The following is a 21,603-nucleotide window of genomic DNA, read 5'->3' on the forward strand; positions in this document are numbered from 1 at the left end:
TGTAAATATGTGTTCAAATTGTAAAAATTATTTTATAGAGGAATAAACTACATTACCCTTAAGGCACAGGGATGGGGATAAGGAGCACCCTACATTTACATTTATGCATACATTCATGAATTTTGAATAAATAAACCCTACACATGTCTGTAGAATAACAGTATGCTGGCTTGATGTGCAGTAATGCAGTGTTTTGAAAGTGCCACAGCGTTAACTTTCTTTTGGATGTCAAACTAGGAATGGCAGACTAATAGTTGCCTCTGCGCATTAATTTGGCATGGGAAAAATACATTTAATCAACAAAACCAAACACCTCACCTTTAAAATATCTTTAAATATCTATGCAAATATTACTGCCTGTTTGCTCATATAATAATGGCAGAGGCTATTTGCACCAAGTGCAGATAGTGATGGATGCTATTTACACTAAATGCAAATAGCGACAGATGCTATTTTCACTAAGTGTACAAAGCAACAAAAAGCATCTTGTTTGCACTAAGTGCAAATAGCGTTAGATGCTGCAGACACCCTACCCCAACCCCAACCCCTAACCCTACTTTACACAAATTAACCATGGTTTTACTACAGTAACCATAGTATCATCATGGTATTTTTCTAGTAAAATCATAGTAACCACAAAATTAAACATGGTTGCTATTAACAACATGTTACTGTAGTAACACCAGAACATCAGTAAGTACCTCAGAACTATACAGTTTCCACCAAAACACATGGTTACTACAATATTACTACAGTAAAACCATGATTGATTTTTTTTCCCAGATCAAATCTTTCTCTCAACTCCCCGACCTTCACTGTGACAAATCACTGCGAGGAATCTCTTTTATTTATTATTATTAAGTAGTATTATAGGAAATATTAAGAGTAGAGACATGGGAAAAAGTATACCAAGAAGTGGGATTTGAACCCTGATCTCCAGCATAACAAGACATACTGTCATTACACCCAGAGCTACTACAGCTGCACATTGGAGTGAAGTTTGTCATGAAATCCTGTGTTTCCACCAGACTATTGGAGCCCAAATAGTCACTTAGTTATCCAATCTCTTAATCCACTAAATGTCTAACCCGTTAACCAGTTTAATGTCTCTGCCCATCGTGAAAAATTCAAATATGCCTGCCAAATAAATCTGTCATGGCTGTCTTGAGTTTGGTCTGAGCAGTGATGGGCAGAGTTAGTGTAAATAGCCTCTGCCAACAAGATGGGTTATTTGCACTTAGTGTAAATAGATACTCCATATAAGAATACAGCATGAAGTTGAGACCCCATGAAGTTGCTTGACCAGTGCAGTCTTCTTATATTCGTGCATTTCTTATTTAAACAGGAAGTGAGTGTGAAACTTTTCGAAGGCCTCATCCCTTTTTGGTCTAAAATGCACAAAACTTGACACAGTGCACTTAGGGTTTCCGTGTAGTGGAGGCTGCGGAATGCTGGAACAAATCTCTTGTTCCACTCATGACAGCGGTTCAGGCAAAGATGGGTACTGAGCCGGTCTACCTCAGTTTTGACATAGACAGTTTGGACTCTGCATTCGCTCCAGGCACAGGAACACCTGAGATTGCAGGACTCGCCCATTCTGGTACACTTTTGTACTCAGTCCTGCTCGTGGAGATCCACCTTCCTGCAAAATTAAGCTTAAAACTCTAATAAAGCGCCCCTTAACTAGCTAATCAATGTCTTTGTGTTCCCTTGATGACGAGCACACTTCCGAGTAAACATACATACTTCTGAGTATGAAGTAGTCCTGTATGCTGGTAATGTGTATACAGTCATGTCATGAAATTGTGAAATAGAAATGTGGATAGAATTGGGGATGGAGCCAAGTTCTCCAGACTTAAGTTTAAATACCCTTAGACTTTGCACCTAAATGTATAATATTATCCTTTGGTTATAAAGAGTTTGTTAAAAGCTTACTTTAAGTTGTGCCTTATTTTAGGGATTTGAGTAGATGTTTTGCTAAAAGGTCATTGTATTTTCACATTTGCTTTCAGGGTCTAGAGATAATTCGAGGTTGTCATGGTCTTAATCTTGTAGCCTGTGATTTAGTAGAAGTTGCTCCAATTTATGACACCACGGGTACAGTATTATTAACAGTTGTTTGTACAGTGTCATTTATAGTGGAAAAACTAATATAGAATGTTTAATTTCTCATTCCTTTTAATCTAATTCTGTGGGTTTGTTTATACAGGAAACACTTCTTTGACTGGTGCCAATCTTCTTTTTGAGATGTTGTGTGTCCTTCCAAAAGTGAAATACTACTGATCACTTTATTTTTCTAAGATGTTTGTTGTAAAATCCTGAGACTTTTTCTAAATAATTTGCACCATGATATAAGCATATTGATTTATGTACATCAATATCAATATTATAGAATATTAATCATGTGTAAATAATGCCAAACTGTCCCAATGGCTGATAACGATAACATTCAAATCTTGTCAAAACCTTGATGTGTCTGAATAATTGGGGTAAAAATTAAACATTTACACAAAATATTTTATTTTTGTAGGGGTCTCGAAAGCAATAAATAAAATGCATTACGTACTGAAACATGACAGTCTTAATATTATACATCACAATTTGCACAGAAATATATTTACAGATGGTCAATAAGTCATGGGAATCTTAAATGTAAGATATTTGCCAAGATATTTGATATTCACACCATATGAATAAAGCAATATTATAATATAAACCCAACCAATCATCACTAAAAAATTGTCAATAATGGAAGACTTCATATGGGAGTCGATTTAACTCCTATTTGCATCTGTGAGAGCTAACATAATGAAACATCTCACATCTCGACTATCCAACATAAATTATATGTGACAAACTGCTTTCTACAGTAAACGTGAAATGCATAGTAAAAGATCTTCAGATACAGTATATATTGTTAGTTAATCTTTATGTACTGTTGAGAATGTCTAGCATACCACAGCACATCATTTTCAATGAAAAAAAATGTAAGAAAATTGGAAACTATAAAATAACTCTGGCGCCATTTGTTGTAAATCCTCATGTTCGGGTGAACTATCCTTTAAAATTAAATATTGAAATTTATTTTCAGCATTTCACAAACACAATTGATATTTTTACACATCATATATTTGAAATGTAACTATTTACACTTCGCACAGGGAAGGCTCCTATTCTACATTATATGGACGATTTGACAGTGATGCACAACAACAGAATGAACTTTGAAATTTGACCCAGTATACACAACAAAATGAACAACCCTCTACAGACACGATGGAGAAAGAATCGCCTTTGGCTAGTAAATTTTTGTTTTTACTCGGCAGACTTTTGACGACATGTAAGCATAATGCAACTAAAAAGGATATAGAGCAAACCAGGAAGGTGCATACAGTTTATAGTATTCATATATATGACTTTACGCGCTACATATATGAGTGTTTATTTTATTTCATATTTCGCTTTTCATCATTTTACTCACATTTTAGCTTTTTAAAAATTTCACAATCTATCAGTTTATATGTGTGGCAGACAAGCCTCTCATTCATCGGGAAAGGAGGAAGCAGGAACCGGATTAACAATCAAGAAGACTTTAATTCAACATAAAACACTGAACTGAAACATAACAAAAGCGCACACACAAAACACTGCTGCGTGCATCTCTCTCTCTCTCTGGCGTCCCCGGCTCCTCCTTTTATCTCTCTCCCACTGATTGGGCAACTCAGCGCCGAGCATGAATCCTCACGGCCTGGCCACGCCCTCCTCTTTGTCACATACCCCCACCGCCGATTCAGGCCAGGGAAACCTCCGGTCTGACTTACTCCTCCCGCTCCCTTCCTGGAGGGGAGGAGTTGCCCTTTTGGCCATTCCGTCGCTGGCTGGTCTTCCCCGCCTTCTGGGTACCTGGATTGGACGAGGGGAGGGGAGGGAAGAGATATAGCGGGAGAGAGAGAGAAGAAGAAAAAAAAACTCGGGTTCCCTACCACGCCACCATTCGGTCCTCAGCCAGCTGTCCAGCGATCCTCCATGATGCCGGGTGACGGCACTGGATTTCACCTCCTGGTGGATGGCAGCGGTTCCTCCGGCGGACGGCAGCAGGTCCTCCATCCCCTGGCGGATGGCAACAGCTCATCTGCTTCCTGGCGGATGGCAGCAGTTCCTCCACCTTCCGGCATACGGCAGCGACTCCTCCGTCCCCTGGCGGATGGCAATGGCTCCTCCGCTTCCTGGCGGATGGCAGCCGCTCCTCCGTCTTCTGGCAGACTGCTCCAATACCATCGAATCACTCCTCTCCTCAGCGTCGCAATCCTCCGTCAGCGGCGAAGGCTCTTTGGCAGTGCATCTTCCTCCAGTCCCAAGTTTCGGTACCAGTATGGCAGACAAGCCTCTCATTTATTGGGAAAGGAGGAAGACTTTAATTCAACATAAAACACTGAACTGAATCATAACAAAAGCGCACACACAAAACACTGCTGCGTGCGTCTGTGTCTCTCTCTCTCTGGTGTCCCCAGATCCTCCTTTTATCTCTCTCCCGCTGATTGGGCAACTCAGCACCTGGCAGGAATTCTCTCGGCCCGGCCACGCCCTCCTCCTCGTCACAATATGATGTCATGAAATTAAAATTATAATAATGATACAAGCTGTTGTCACTGTTTTAAACTTCATACACATTTGTAACAAAAAGTACTCTATTTTCATGAGCGTACAATGTGCAGCGAAGTGGCGCAAAGCGCAATTTGCTATTTTCCTGAGAAATAGGTCATTGCGCTAAGACGTTTGAAAACCACATCTTAACTCAGCACAAAGTTTAAACTCCTGCATTTGTAGTTTGGCTTTAGTTAAAGCTCTGAAAATATTGTGGTACATAAAAGATGCCCCTGACAATTAGAGATGTAGTCGTCTTATATGAAACAAAACTTTGACATTTTTGTTAAACTATATATACTGTAGGTCAAGGTTTATTTTTCAATTATTATTACTGTGTATAAATTAGGGCTGAAATGATTAGTCGACGTTATTGACAACAAAAAAAACATTCCGACAAATTTTTTCGTTGTCGAATAGTCGTTTGATCTCATATGAAGCTCTAATGATGACGCGCGAGAGCAGCACTGCAGTTCGCACCTGACTGAGGAGAGGAAGAAAACACAGCTCACAGTCCAGCTGCACTCTAAACTTTCCAAACAGCTTCAGGTGATATAGATTGCAAAGTATGAGGGAATTATACAAAAATACCAAATAAGTCAATACAGAATACACATTTAATACTATTTAATAGGACGCAGATGGTGGGAAACCCCGAAAAGAACATCAGAATTAAATGCCACTTGATCCAGCCCATTTGCACGTTGTGCGGGCGATTTTACCAAACCCAACTGCGCATTGAAGAAAATCCCAAAACTTAAAGGCCATGCCCACTGACTTTGCACTTATGAATTATAGCATAGCGATGCGCTTAGCGCTAGTGCTCTTAAAATAGGGCCCAAAATATTCTCAAGGTTGGAACCTAATAATAAAAATATAATTCCACACGTAACATTTAAGTGCTACAATATCAAATTTACTATGTACAACATTTACTATGAAAAAAAAAAGGTTTATGTGGCAAGGCTTTGCACAGATTTTTACCAAACCCCTGCATAGGTGCTGCAAGAGCCTATTTGTTAAATTCTTCAATATTTACAGTGTTTGTTGAAGTTCAAATATTCCATAATGTATAATTGCCCCTTTAATATTTCCACATTTATTGCACTTACTGCATTTTGATATATGTTTTTTATATTTGCATAATTTATACGATTTACAAGTATTTACATTGATATATATAACAGGCACTAAAATGGTGTTGTCTCTTTAAGAGAACCGGCAGCTCCGCAAGCAAATGTTTACGGTTGAATAAATGCACATCAACGAGAGAAGTTGCGCAGATGTTTGTTTCTTTTTACTTTTTGAACAACAACTGACTGTAAACAACAGAAAGGATATTAAAAGAGACATTGTGGAATGAAAATGGAGTGTTTGGATCTCATCTTTGGACACACATTTCACAGAACTAGTCAAACCAAACTTAACTTGCATATTGTCCCTTACAAAAATGAAGAGTTCATGGCCACAAACTTGCTGCAAATTCGCCACTGATAATTTTCACATGCAAATTAGCTTTGCAGCACACTTGCGGCACATTTTCCACTGTTGCCAAAGGTTTGCCGGAGGTTCACCACCACTGTTGAAGAGCTGCAAACTTCTGGCAAACATTTGCGGCAAATCACAAGCACATTTGCATGTGAAAATAATGAGCAGCAAATATGCGGCTAGTTTCGATTTTTGTAAGGGTTGTATTGACCTGCGTGTACAAACAGTTATTGTACAAGCTCTCAAATTCAAGTCTACATGCTCTCAAGTTTTGGCAACACCATTTACTTTTACCCACGACACTTCAGGACCCACTGCAGCCAAATAAGGTCAATTTCCTTCAGAGTGCACATTTGAGACACATCATGCAGTGAAAGGTTCTTGGCGCTGAAGATCTTCTTCACCACCACACAACTCAATCACTGGCGAGTGAAATCTGAATGTTTACTAGCCAGTGGTTAATTACAGACATGTTTTAGTTGCATAGTGCAAACTTTAGTCGCATATGCGAGTGATTTACTTGCAATGTAGAGGGCTGAAAGTGATAAAATGAAAGATACTTGATATCTTTTCTGATAATACGTTTATAAAGCTACAAACCTTATTTTTTAAAGTTGCTTTTTCAAACAAAGGATATATCAGCATAAATTCTTGAAAATTAAGATGACGGATGTACTATGTTCCACAAAGAGCAAAATGTTAAATTTATTCAAATTATATAGATATATATATTTTTTAAAAAATAGTGTTTTCAATGGTTAGCTAACCATAAATAGTTCTTAAAGACTAACAAATTGATTAAATGTCTCGAAATACTTTAGAGACATTTAAAATAAATATGAAATATTTACGTCTTTGTGGCCAAGAATTGAGCATATATAATAGTGCAATTTCTTCATAGGGGGCAGGAAAAAATCTTAATTGTCAATTATTTCCCTTGATATTGTAATTGGTAACAATTTCAATTAATACAATTTACAAAACAAGTTAAGAAGTATTTCTGAATTACTTTATAGCTGTTTTCTCAGTAAATGAAGACTACGCCAACTTCACACTGACCCTCTTAGCAGCATGAAAAACAAAACTGTATACAGAAGTGGGCAAAGGATTTCTGATTGGTTACAATGCTCAACCATAACAAAAACACACATTAAATTGAAAATTAAGTAGACCGACATGAACTGCTATAACTGACACTTTTCATGATTAGTTCACTGTGGCAGCTGTAACTGTAATCTCGATTATTTATAATTGTGCAGCCCTAATAAGAGGGCTTAAATTAAGTAAATTATATTTGTGAAAGGAAAAAATCAGAGCATTGCTATGAGTAAACATAGTTACGACATGTTTGAGCAAATGTTTCTACAGTGATCAAGTTATGCTACATTTTGAAGGCTATTTTAGAACTAGCAGCATGTTGCAATGTTCGTAGAACAAAAAGATTTATAAAGCAAAAGATATGAAACTGAAAGCTAGGCTAGCTGTTTTAATATACTCAGCCTCAACCAACAGCCTTTTGAAATAAATAATGAAGACCCAAACTGACTGTAAAGGCCTCCATTAGAGCAGCTAAATTGGCTAACAGTACTGCAGTTGGATGACATAAAATGTTTCCATCAAGTCATTAACAATGTCAGCATCGATTCAAGTACTTCAAACAGCATTAAATTTGTGGAATTGGTTATTCTTCCTTCCACAATTCTTTTTAAGTAAAGATGACAATAATATGTGAAGAGTAACTTTTAGCTGTAGCACGTCCCTGTAGCTTAACAGGTAGAACAGCATGTTAGCAAAGGCAAGGTCATGGGTTTGACTCCCATGGAATGCACAGACTGAGCTTCAATGCACTCTAAAGCTAGGGTTTACTTTGTTTTTCCACGTGATGTTACATCTGAGTGCTCGACATTACTGCTGAGCGCTCAACATCACAGTCGAACGCTGAGCCGTTCAAAGTACACTCTTTTGAACGTAAGCCCATTCAGATGCATTTGGCGCATGCGCACGACTCCTTTGCAATTCTCTTTAGTACAATTAACGGCAGCCGCTAGTATGAATCATGCGCACAGATGCGGACTGTACTCGTGTCTAGAACAACCGAGTTGCACGTGGACGGTACAAAATTTGCATTATATTAACTGCGCGATAAGTAGCGGCACGCGGAAAACCAAAGTATACTTTGGCCTAAAGTCGCTCTGAGGTGCTGCTTAACCACTATAGTATGATGCATCGTTGGAGAAATTAACTAGACTGTTTCCCGAAACTGTAGAAACTATGTCACACATCCATCGTTCGAACCACGTTGGTTCAACAAAATAGAGCTGTCCTTAATGACGTTACGCAGGGGGTGGAGTAATAACTTATGCAAATATCAATTTATAATAGCTCATTTAGACGTACACCAGAAAGATGTTTAATGCAAGAAAGCTGCAGAAGACATGAAAGCAGCATGTACTGTGTAAAGCTACAGATGCATTGCATTGCAATAGTAGGGTTTCCCTCTACATCAGACTTCAGGGATCCCCCGACGTACTTGAGCACATGCGCACTTTTCAAAAACATATAAACGCCACTTATGCGTTAACATAAACACATAAAAGCTGTGTTCTCTGACATGAACCATGTGTGATAAAGAGCTTTTTAGAAACTATGCTTCTAACCACAGGTGGAGAGCTGTAGTTCCAACCACACAACTGTGCGATGCTGTTTGCAAATGTTCGTTGGAACTACAGTTTCAAAAGACACAAAATCATTGAACTATGTTGGTAACGAAGGAACTTGCAACCATAGTTGGCTAACGATGCTTTTGGGGAACGCACCCCTAGATGAAAGTGTCTCCAAAATGTTTATGCAAATGTAACCCTTCCACAGAGAGGCCTTTTGCAAAGTCTTATTTCATATATTCGACTTAAGAACATAAAAAGTACAGCTGCACTTTGTGCAGCATCACGCCTGGCTGTGCATCAACAGGACTTCAGTGCTTCAAATTAAACCAGAGATGTTATTGGCACTAGCAAAAGCATGTCAGCTCCCATCATACTCTATTTATTGACCGTTATCTTGTCTAGACCGGGCCAGGCTGGGACGTAGTACCTGGGCAGTGTCCCTTCCAGTAGTCGCTCCATCCAAAGCCCGAGTCGGTCCAGTTTGTGGTGGATCTGAAGAGTTGTGGACCGAGACCGCATCATGCCCTTTCTGGACCTCGAACCTCCTCCTTCCTCCTCCAGTTTGCTTTCCAGGTCTTCACCTGTGTAGACTGGCTTGAAAAGACACAGGTATTTCTTGTGGCCATTGAGGGCCAGGACATAGCCTGTGTAGTCTACTTTGCGGCTGGCCAAATCGTCTTCGTCCGTGTCGATCTGCATGGCGTCCTGGGCGTACTCAAGCACGGCTGCCATCCATTGGTTGTGTTTATCCACATTTAGAAAGGAGAAGTGGAATGTCAAACTCCTATGAGTTAAAGAAAAAACATTGTTTATGCATGTGAAACTGAAATTATGCAGAGGAAGAGATTATCAGGAAAGGCTGGGTATCGTTAACTGCCTCACAATATGATACAGGTCACAATACATATGTCACAATTCAAAACACTGCAATGCATCATGAAATCCTAGTTATATTGCAACTGTTAAGCCAGGGTCACACTACACTTTGCGCTCCATTCGCTCCCATTCAAACGCATCCAAACACAGGAGACCGGAAACATGCGAAGAAATTTGGCATTCCACTGTGCGTAAAAGTTTAATTTTGGTGAAGTCAGACCTGCGAATTTGTATGATGAGAAGACGAGAGACCAATAGAAGAGTGAAACGTCACAGATTGACCTCTTGGCTCAATACAAAGAATAATATTTCAAAGCTTTATGTTTTTATTGTTGAAGGAAAGCGAGTAGACAGTATATTTTAACATGAATATAATATGATTTATTTGTGATTTATTAATTATAGAGTAAGTGACCACTGCTTCACTCTTCAAATTCTGAAATGTTAGTGTTTAACTTTATAAGTAGACTGCAGAATTCTGGGCTCTCTATCGCCATCTGTGGTTGAAACAGAAAAATGCAAGTTACTCGCGGAGGAACATTATTATAATTTTTTTCTTTTTCACCAGTGGCGCTTTGGCATTACTATTCTACCTGAATGAATCTGATTTAGGGAGACATAGTATTGCGATTATATAATTATTGCATATATAGGGTTATATATTTTATCGATATAAAAATATATCTGCACAGCCCTAGGTCAAGTCTTTGGAACTTAGTCCTGGACTAGCAACAAGCCTTTAAACTTTTATAACATTTTAATAAATGTAAAAATTTTAATAACATTTTGCTATTCTATGCAGATGAATCTGATTTAGTATTGTGATATATAATTAACGGCAACAAAATACATATGTTTATTTATTATGACCGATATAAACATATATCTGCACAGTCTTTGGTCAAGTCTTTGGAACTTCGTCTTGGACTAGCAACAAGCCTTTTAACTTTTATAACATTTTTACAAATTTAAAAAAGTTTTGCATCATGTTGTCTTTTTATAAATAAAAAAAGAGCTTTGCTTCATGTTTTTTTTACAGTAAAAATGACGTATTTACATTAATAACCTGTGAAATTGTTTTTAAAATATGTATGTAAGAGTCTTTTTTCACAGCATGACTTCAAAACATGGCAGTAACGTGACACATGAGGACTCACCCGGTGAATGAATAAACCTCTTTGGCAAACTTGCTAAGCAGGATGTTCTTGGTTGCATCAGTAAGAACCAGGACAACATTGATATGACCTGGCCTCAGCTTCACCAGATTACTGGTGTATGTGATATCAGTCAACTCTGTCACTTCCACAAAGCTCTTCCTCGGTGGGCGACTGCTGAAAAAAGATTATATAAAAGATTATGATCTTACAGTTCATCAGTACAGTACAGAACATAAATACATGAAGTCTTTGTGGAATATTTCTAATGATTTAGACAAGGAATACTCAGGAAAGACCTGGATGTGTTAGAGGTGCTTGATGATCCATTCTCGCTCTTGGATGACTCGTTTGCTTTTGATTTGGGCTGTTTTTCCTCACTTGAATCACTGAAATTGGAAACAGCAGTTCGTGAAAGTCTTTGTATTGCCAAAAGAGATATTAGCATTACAAACTGAATAAAACTTACCTGAAAGCCTGAATTATTACAGTGCCAAATAAAATGAAGAGTGCAGAGAATATCAAAGACAAAAGGGGCATCATCTCACGCCTGCAGAAGACAGAAGATTACATTTGACACAGAATGTAAAATGTTCAAATATTGTAAATACAATTGCTATTTTATTACCTTACCAGTTATTGTGAAGAAGATCATCAATAAGTTGAGACAAGTAGTCATATGCTGTGTGAATCCATCTGATTAAAAACATCTACAATTGGAAAAGTGTTCACAATTTAGTTGCATTCAAACAATGCTAGTAATTTACACACAATTTTTGGGGGGTGTGGGACAGATGCTTGTGTGATTCTAACTAGAGCTGGACATTGGACAATATATCAAAATCTAAATCAAATATCTATATAATTATATTTTGTTGTCAGAGAAAAGTTTTAACAAAACTGTGAATATTTCAATGAATTTAATGCACAATTAATGGAGAGGTTTAATTCATTTGTGCGAATCAATACCTTCGAGCTGTTCAAGTTTGCCTTGTTCATGGACATTCTTAACTTAAACATTTTTCTGTTAAATATATTTAGTTAAATATTGCTGCATTTTTATTTATTTTTTTGTACTGGTGCATGTAAAAAATTGCTTTCCTTCTTCATTCTGTTCATTTTGTAAAAAAAAAAAAACTGTGGAAAACATGCCTTCATTATTTTTTACTAGATGTTTACTGTACTTACATTTAGTGATAGACCGATATATCGGTCAGGCTGATTAATAGCCAATATTTGGCCATTTTTCGATTATTGAATCGGCCGATAATCATGTTTGCTTGGCCAGTTCGCATAAGTGTAAAATTTCCCTAGTGTCAGTTCTAAAATCTACCAATAGATTTGTCAATGGATGGTCCACACTTTCTATTTTCAAGGTCTTTTTTTGAAGTTTATGCAAATTTGAGTAAATATTGCATAAAAAAGTGTTTGTTTCACTTAAGAAATTTTGTGCACATCTCAGTTGTGAAGTTGTATTATGTATATCGGCCATCAGTTATTCAGCTCTCTAAATATCGGTACTGACATTGGACATGGAAAAACCCATACGGTCGACCACTACTTGCATTTAAAACTTTTGAACGTACTTGGCAATGACGGCTGTTTGGTTAAAAAAAAATTAAAAATCCCATTTAAAACATTTTAGTGTGTGTACATACTATACATACCAAGATACAGTTGTGCTCAAAAGTTTGTATACCCTTGGAGAATTGGTAATATATTTACCATTTTTAAAGAAAACATGAGTGAGCATGCAAAACACATTTCTTTTATTTCTTATGGGATTCATATTCAACTGTAGGTTATAACAGAATGGCACAATCATAAAACAAAACATGTCAACAAAGAAAAAAATGAAATGACCCCTGTTCAAAAGTCTGCATACCTTTAGTTCTTAATACTGTGTATTGCCCCCTTTAGCATCAATGACAGTGTGCAGTCTTTTGTAATAGTTGTCTATGAGGCCCCAAATTCTTGCAGGTGGTATAGCTGCCCATTCGTCTTGGCAAAATGCCTCCAGGTCATGCAAAGTCTTTGGTCGTCATGCATGAACCGCACGTTTGAGATCTCCCCAGAGTGGCTCAATGATATTAAGGTCAGGAGACTGTGACAGCCACTCCAGAACCTTCACCTTTTTCTGCTGTAACCACTGGAGGGTCGACTTGGCCTTGTGCTTACGGTCATTGTCGTGCTGGAAAGTCCAAGAGTGTCCCATGCGCAGCTTTCGTGCAGAAGAATGCAAATTGTCTGCCAGTATTTTCCGATAACATGCTGCATTCATCTTGCCATCAATTTTCACAAGATTCCCAGTGCCTTTAGAGCTCACACACCACCAAAACATCAGTGAGCCACCACCATGCTTCACAGTGGGGATGGTATTCTTTTCACTATAGGCTTTGTTGACCCCTCTCCAATCATACGCTTATGGTTGTGACCATAAAGCTCTATTTTGGTCTCGTCACTCCAAATTACAGTGTGCCAGAAGCCGTGAGGCGTGTCAAGGTGTTGTCGGGCATATTGTAACCGGGCTTTTTTGTGGCATTGGTGCAGTAAAGGCTTCTTTCTGGCAACTCTACCATGCAGCTCATTTTTGTTCAAGTATCATCGTATTGTGCTCCTTGAAACAACCACACCGTCTTTTTCCAGAGCAGCCTGTATTTCTCCTGTGGTTACCTGTGGGTTTTTCTTTGTATCACGAACAATTCTTCTGACAGTTGTGGCTGAAATCTTTCTTGTTCTACCTGACCTTGGCTTGGTATCAAGAGATCCCCAAATTTTCCACTTCTTAAAAAGTGATTGAACAGTACTGATTGGCATTTTCAAGGTTTTGGATATCTTTTTATATCCTTTTCCATCTTTATAAAGTTCCATTACCTTGTTACGCAGGTCTTTTGACAGTTCTTTTCTGCTCCCCATGGCTCAGTATTTAGTCACTCACTGCTCAGTGCATCCACGTGAGAGCTAACAAACTCATTGTCTATTTATACACAGAAACTAATTGCAATTTTAAAAGCCACAGGTGTGGGAAATTAACCTTTAATTGCCAATTAAACCTGTGTGTGTCACCTTGTGTGTCTGTAACAAGGCCAAACATTCAAGGGTATGTAAACTTTTGATCAGGGCCATTTAGGTGATTTCTGTTATCATTATATTTTAAAAAGGAGCCAAACAACTATGTGATAATAAATGGCTTCATATGATCACTATCCTTAAATAAAAGACAGTTTTTTTGCATGATCAGTCATATTTTCAAAAGCAATGCCAAAATTTCACAATTTCTGCCAGGGTATGCAAACTTTTGAGCACAACTGTATATCTTTAATATCTTCGAAAAGCAGAAAAACAAAGAATTGTTTTTACAATATCACTCAGCCCTAGTTCTACATAACTCTATTGAGAAATGTATATAGGTCAGTGCTAATTTCTCATTTAAAGACACTCCATGAAAAGCAAACCCTGAGAGACTCACCGAGGCGAATTCATTGTTAAGCTTGGGCAGGATGGCATCATATTTGAGGATAGATGGATCTTTCTGCAGTCTTTCTAGTTCCTCCAAGAGCTTGTGTTTGTCTTCCTTACTGCCATTCCATCCTCCCAGCACTGGCTTATACAGGACTTTACCAGCACCATTACGCCTCTCCAAAATCACCACCTGCTCATTACACACAAAACTATAAGCTGTATGCTCAATTCAGTGTGTAACAACTATATAAAAACTGTTAATCTACATAAAAGGATCATTTACTCACACTCATGTCTTGCAAAACCTTTGACATTTTCTCTTCCATGGAAGATATTTTGCAGAATGTCTTAAGTGTTTTAAAGTGCTCTTTTTCTTAAGTAGGACAGTACAGTATGGACCCCTCTAGAGGTCAGGATGGGAATTATTTTTTTCTGAAACAGTTTTGCATGCCTTTGCAATAGTTTGCATTCCCTTGCAATTAGTTTTGCATGCCCTCGCAATAGTTTGTGTTCCTTTGCAATAAATTTACCATGGTTTTACTAGAGTAACCACATTTTAACCATGACTTTGTAGTGAATACATAGTAATAAAACAGGAAAACAAAAACAATGATAATAAAAATCATAATTTTGTGGTTACTATGGTTTTAACCACAAGACTAACCATAATTAATCTATAGTAACGCCATGATTACTAGATGGATACAGTATACTGTGTTACTTTTCATAGTTCCTACAATATTACTATAGCAAAAGCAAGATTTCCACCAAAAACCATGGTTTTAATGCAGTATATTGTATCCATATAGTAACAATGGTTTTACTATAGATTAACCATGGTTAATCTTGTGGTTACTCTGGTTTTACTACAAATATTTGTAGTGAAACCATAGTAACCATACATTGTGATTTTTATTACATTAGTTATTGTTTTCCTGTAATATTATGGGGCAGTGGTAGCTCAGCGGTTAAGGCTCTGGGTTACTGATCAGAAGGTCAGGGGTTCAAGCCCCAGCACCACCAAGATGCCACTGTTGGGCCCTTGAGCAAGGCCCTTGACCATATCTGCTCCAGGGGTGCTGCATCATGGCTGACCCTGCACTCTGACCCCAGCCTAGCTGGGATATGTGAAAAAGAAGAATTTCACTGTATATGTGCAAACATATAATGTGTGATAAATAAAGAAAACTATAATTATTAATTATTATAATTATTAAATTATTACTATGGTTTCCCTACAAATATCATGGTTAGAACACAGTTTCTCTACTATTACCAAAGTAAATTTATTGTGAGGGAACGCAAAACTTATCGGGAAGAAATGCAAACTATTGCGAATACCAGTGTAAATTGTTGGAATATGGATTCAGATATGGATTCAGAAAAATCAGAAAACTTTTATAGTATATCTACGGTGATTTTTGCATTATTTTTGGAGCTCGACAGCCCAGTCTCTATTATGAAAAAGAGCATTCGGACATTCTGCAAAGTTAGTTTGTGTTCCACTGAAGAAAGCAAATCATATTGGTTTGGAACGACTTGAGGGTGAGAAAATTATTTCAGAATTCTCGTTTCTAGGTGAACTAGTCTTTTAAATGCAGGAGATAATGTCTACCTGTTGTGCACCGTCTTTGTTTTTTAAGAGAATGTCACATAGTGGTTGCTGATGTCGCTGGTAGACGTATGCAAACCGGAGCACGTCATTGGTGTTAGCAGAGGCTAGAGAGAGGAAGGCTTCATTTCCTGTGGCATAGGACTCTTCTTCACCAGTAATGAGCATAACACAAAATCTGGGAAAAAGACATGGCAGACCTTTGAGAGATAATCTTCAACCTGTTGCACCATCTTAAAGGGATAGTTTACCCAAAAATGACATTTCTGCCATTATTTACTCACCCTCATGATGTTCCAAACCCAAATGACCTCCATTCTTCTGTTGAAAACAAAAGGAGACATTTTTGTACTGGTCATTTTTTCCCATGTAAACATAAAAAGAAAGTAAAAGTATCGTAAAAGTATAAAAGACAAAGTCCATACAACTAAAAATTGCAGTCTGTTCCTTAAACAAAGCTATTGGATAACTTCAGATGACTTGAAATACAGTAGATGAGTCGTATGGACTACTTTTACAGTATGGTGCTTTTGCGTACTTATTTATGTTTGAGAGCCTCAGTCCCCATTCAATGTAATTGCTTCAAAAACCTGACCAGTACAATTCTTCAAATGTTCTCCTTTTTTTTCCCAAGAAAGAAAGTCAAATGGGTTTGAGACAACATGAGGGTGCGTAAATGATTGCAGGATTTCCATTTTTGGGTGAACTATTCCTTTAACTCTACAAAAGGTAAATTCTCCAATAGATCTTACTTCCTGCGTCGATGGAACTGTTTGACAGGACAAAGCTCATCAAATAGCTTCTGGTTCACTAGACGAGGGGCTAGAAGGAACTTGTTGTTGGAGATGAACTCATCTATTATCTGTTTCTTCATCCCTTTGGCCTGAGGGAGCACATAGCAAACAAAAAAGTTAAAGTAATCCCTAACCCCACCCTATTCTTAAAGTAATAGTTCACCCAAAAATGAAAATTCTCTCATAATTCACTCACCCTCATGTCATCCCAGATGTGTAAGTTTTTCTTTCTTCTGCAGAACACAAATTAAGATTTTTACAAGAATATCTCAGCTCTGTAGGTCAACCATGCAAGTGAATGGTGACCAAAAGTGTAAAGCTCCAAAAAGCACATAAAGGCAGCATAAAAGTAATCCATATGACTGCATTGGTTTAATCAATGTCTTCTGAAGTGATCCAATCGGTTTTGGGTGAGAATAGACCAAAATATAACTCCTTTTTCACTATAAATCTTGACATCAGCAGTCTCATTGGCGATCATGATTTCAAGCTTGATTACACTTCCTAGCGTCATCTAGAGAAGACATGTTTTAAACCACTGGAGTCTTATGGATTATTTTTATGCTGCCTTTATGTGCATTTTGAAGCTTCAAACTTTTGGTCACCATTCACTTGCATGGTATGGTCTTACAGAGCTGAGATATTCTTGTAAAAAATCGTCATTTGTGTTCTGCTGAAAAAAGAAAGTCCTACACATCTGGGACGGCATGAGGGTGAGTAAATGATGAGAGAATTTTCATTTTTGGGTGAACTATTCCTTTAACCACTGAATACTGCTAAAATCAGTGGGAAATGATAGGTTGCTAAAAAAAATTTGTTTCAGGACCAACAAGGATGATGATGCAGGAATATGTCCTACTTGCCGTTAAGTGTCCTGTCCTATACCTACATCCTTTAATAGACTTTGTTAAGTTTATTATTTTCCAATCTATAATAATCAAGGGAATATGTCTACCTGTATAATGTCTGCAGGCTTCTCTACGTCCTCTTTGAAGACAAGCATTGTTGGCGCATAAGTATTTATGTTGAATTTTCTGAGCAGATCAGTGGTTTCAGAAAGGCCCTGATCCACATACCCAAAGTGCACATAATCCTTATATGCAAATGCCGTCAGCTATTGGAAAGAAATGAAAAAACTATCAATCAGCCACTGATTTATTGTAAGGAAAAAGTCAATCTAGCTTGTTACTAACCAACGCTACCTTATAAAGTAGAGGAACCGAAGGCACTTGGTCAAACAGGAGAACATGTGGCTTGTTCAGCTCATGCCAACTCTTCAGAAACTCTGGGTTGTTCTTGTCTGTTACCTAAGAAAGTCAGTGGATAAGAAGTTTGAGACCATGTAAGAAGAAACCTGAACATTAATTCAAAGAGACTCGTGATGATATTCGCTAACCTTTTCGACCAGTCTCTGAGGCAACAAGTCTTCCACAAACTGCATCAGGTGCTCCTTTACAACAGCATAGTGGAAAAAAGTCACTTTGCTATTGACGACACCAAGAATGGATGGAGTTTGATGTGCACCCAAGTGATTAGCTAAACGGCGCTCGTAACCAACATCAACCACACCAATTCCAATCCCTAGAGATGGGAGAAACATAACCTTAACTTTGAGTAGTCAACTTTACAAACTTCTTTGAAAGCAACTCAGTACAGAAAAACGTTTTCAACTCGATAAAAGTTTGGTCATCAAATGGTATATGTCAAGCAAAATTAGTAATGCTACCAAACTAAGGATGTGCAAAACCACACATTTTCTAAAGCGACTAGGCGAAGGGTTGCCTGAACAACAAGTTGACTTATATGTCTTAAAGAAGCCCTGTATTTTGATGTCAATTTTCAGAGAGAGGGTTTACCATGCAAACTGTCTAACAGCTGAAGCACAGCATGCTAATTAAAGCACCAGCACTAAAAATATCAAAAATTAAAAATATATTTAGTAGAAAATGATCCAGATAAAAAATTAGACTAGATTGTTTGACCATAGTGACCCATCCTAAACCATTACTTCATCACAATATTAGTGACCCATCCTAAACCATTACTTCATCACAATATCTTACCTAGAGGTTCCAATTCCTGCACAGCTTCTTTCCAGACCGGTTCGATATGGATGCAGCTGAAGCACCAGTCCGAGGTGATCTTGATCAAGTAAGGCCTCCGGAAGCTGTCAGGCACCACTTCATTCACATACTGGTTGAAGTGCAACGTGTATTTGCTGTCGGCAAAGTCTTGGCCGCCCTTATCGTTGAAGGGAAATTGGAAAAAAGATTCGTCAAAGAAGAAGTTGTCGTGAAAGTGCCGGAACCCGCGGTGGCTGTGACTATAGGGATGAGTGCTATCCGTTTGTCCGTAGCGATCGTAGGTGGCTCTCTTCTCCTCATTTGATAATATCTATGGAGTACGGTCAAGAAAGGATCAGCTTCATTTCTGACACATGTGAAGGGCTTAAACCAGTCTAAGATGGTCTGCTGGTCTTACCTGGCCAACAGGCTGGTTTCCACTAGACGGGCTGGTCTGGTTTTGATGGGTTTTGGGCACTTGTCATCTGATCAGGTTGGAAGACCAACTGGCATACCAGCTAAACCAGCTAAGTGCCAACTTGGCCAGGCTGGAAGACAAACCAAACCAGCTAAGACCAGCAAAACCACCTAAGATGTTCTTTTCAGAAGGGATATAAGCTGTATTACCTCATAAGATTTGGTAATCTTGATGAACATGTCTTCTGCTTCTGGATTTTTGTTTTTATCAGGATGCCTGGCAGCAAACAAGAAAGATGATATGCGGTGATGGTATACTGTTCTAATTTAAACATCCTGTTTCCGGGTCAATGGCCAAATATTGCGCCATTACAATCAATTACATACAAAAAAAAAAAAAAAAGTGTCATTCTCACCATTCTTTGGCCAGGCGTTTGTACACCTTCTTGATTTCCGCTTGGCTTGCGCTTCTGGTGACACCAAGAACCTTATACGGATCCAATTCTGTAGTGCTTGCCACCGTTGCATCCATTAGTAGCACGCACAACATCAGCACGGAGAGCAATGCTAACACCATCCTCATCATGACATGAGTTCTGCTGCCTGGAGACTGAAGAACCAAAACAATGAGAGAGGTTATTATGGAGAAGGCATGACATATTTTAGAATAAAAACTAAACAAATGAATAAATAAATGTGAAAGAAGTAAATAATATAAAGTGTTAAATATGCAATCATTAAATATATATATATATATATATATATATATATATATATATATATATATATATATATATATATATATATATTAATTATTAAATAGAAAATAAATACAGTTAATAAAATAAAAATGTAAAGGATATATTGATAAAAGTATTAAATATTCAATCATGAAATAATAAATAAAGTGCAAGTAAAACTTTTTTTAAAGAACACCTATTAAAACAGTGTTTTCAAAGATAAATAGGTAAATGTGTACATAAATATCAAATAGATAAATGTGTACACAAATGTCACACAATATAGAAATATTACTATAGTATCTATAATAAAGTAAAACAATATAAGTATAAATATTTATCAGCCTATTTTTATTTCATGCCTGGTCCTCAATATGTTATGACAGCTGCCATGGTTGGTAATGTTTATAGTTCAAAATAAAATCAAATATTTAAAAAATAACACTGCAAATGAAATGAGTCATGCAATTTGCTGTAGTTTTATTGTCAGTGAAACATGCTTGTCAGCGTTTAGGTTATTTCAGAAAACAAAGTATAATAAATGCCAAGAGAAAATGAACAATAAAATGAGCACTGAATGCAACACTATAGCAGGAATGCAGTGCAAACGACACGTGACGAACGTAAAACACCATTAGCTAGCATGTTAGCCAGCCTAGCTCATGCTTCTATCACGGTTTAGGAAATAAAAACGAGATGAAAGGGAATAAAACATGGATATATACCCCAACAAATGGTGACAGTAATTCATCCATCCATCTCAGTGTGGCGTTCATTAACCATGACTCAGGCGCATTAATATTAGTGGATATTCACAGCCATATCACTGATGTTTAAGCAACACAAACATCCTCAGACAACCTTTCTCTCTCTCTCTCTCTCTCTCTCTCTCTCTCTCTCTCTCTCTCTCTCTCTCTCTCTCTCTCTCACTCTGTCTCTAAGTGTCTATCTCAGAAAAAAATCATACACATATGTGTGTGTGTATATATGTATGTATATATATATATATATATATATATATATATATATATATATATACTGTTTAAATGTGTGTGTTCTTTCTTTAAGAATTAAATGAATGGCATGAAAAAAGAGGAAGATCAAGCCAGCTTAACAGCAACACTGCCTCAACCAATTATGTAAGTTTGGGGCGGAACTATCTCTTTGAACAACCAATGAAAGACAGGGAAGTTTTCTGAAATCTGTTTGAAAACGGTGATTATTCTTGTACTTCCACTTTGTGACACAAGTGGTTAAAAAATTACACACATCAGCTTTAAATCCAGACTAAGCAAGGTAACTCATCAACAATGAAATATTAAAGGGATAGTTCACCCAAATCATCATTTACTCACTCCCATGCCATCCCAGATGTGTATGATTTTCTTTCTTCAGCAAAACACAAACAAGCTCCAAAAATCACATAAAGGAAACATAAAAGTAATCCATAAGACTCCAGTGTTTAAATCCATATATTCAGAAATTATATAATAGGTGTGGGTGAGAAACAGAACAATATTTATGTCCTTTTTACTCTAAATCTCCACTCTAACTTTCACTTTCAGATGTGAAAGTGGAACTGAACAGACACCACATGTGACTTTCAGATGTAAATGTGAAAGAGGAGATTAAGAGTAAAAAGGACTTAAATATTGATCTGTTTCTCACCCACACCTATTATATCGCTTCT

General features: G+C 37.5%; 1 protein-coding gene across 3 annotated transcripts; it reads right to left on the reverse strand.

The window, feature by feature from the left end:
* Positions 1-79: 79 nt before the first annotated feature.
* Positions 80-20,780, reverse strand: LOC127418757 (dnaJ homolog subfamily C member 16-like). Of its 3 annotated transcripts, none has more exons than XM_051659540.1 (15): positions 20,639-20,780; positions 19,590-19,783; positions 19,384-19,450; positions 18,757-19,087; positions 18,090-18,274; positions 17,896-18,000; positions 17,649-17,807; positions 16,652-16,782; positions 15,903-16,077; positions 14,295-14,477; positions 11,459-11,535; positions 11,295-11,375; positions 11,125-11,214; positions 10,829-10,999; positions 80-9,579 (listed from the first exon to the last, which is right to left on the reverse strand). In XM_051659540.1, exons 1-15 carry the CDS (start codon positions 20,687-20,689, stop codon positions 9,171-9,173), a joined length of 2,409 nt encoding a protein of 802 aa, XP_051515500.1. In that variant the 5' UTR covers positions 20,690-20,780; the 3' UTR covers positions 80-9,170. The 3 variants fall into 3 exon arrangements, with proteins under 3 accessions (XP_051515500.1, XP_051515499.1, XP_051515501.1); XM_051659539.1 differs by having other exon boundaries at positions 10,829-11,002; XM_051659541.1 differs by lacking the exons at positions 19,384-19,450; positions 19,590-19,783; positions 20,639-20,780 and having other exon boundaries at positions 10,829-11,002; positions 18,090-18,143; positions 18,757-18,770.
* Between the last annotated feature and the right edge of the window lie 823 nt (positions 20,781-21,603).

The sequence above is a fragment of the Myxocyprinus asiaticus genome, chromosome 28, assembly GCF_019703515.2.
Source record: "Myxocyprinus asiaticus isolate MX2 ecotype Aquarium Trade chromosome 28, UBuf_Myxa_2, whole genome shotgun sequence".
Classification (NCBI taxonomy): Eukaryota; Metazoa; Chordata; class Actinopteri; order Cypriniformes; family Catostomidae; genus Myxocyprinus; species Myxocyprinus asiaticus.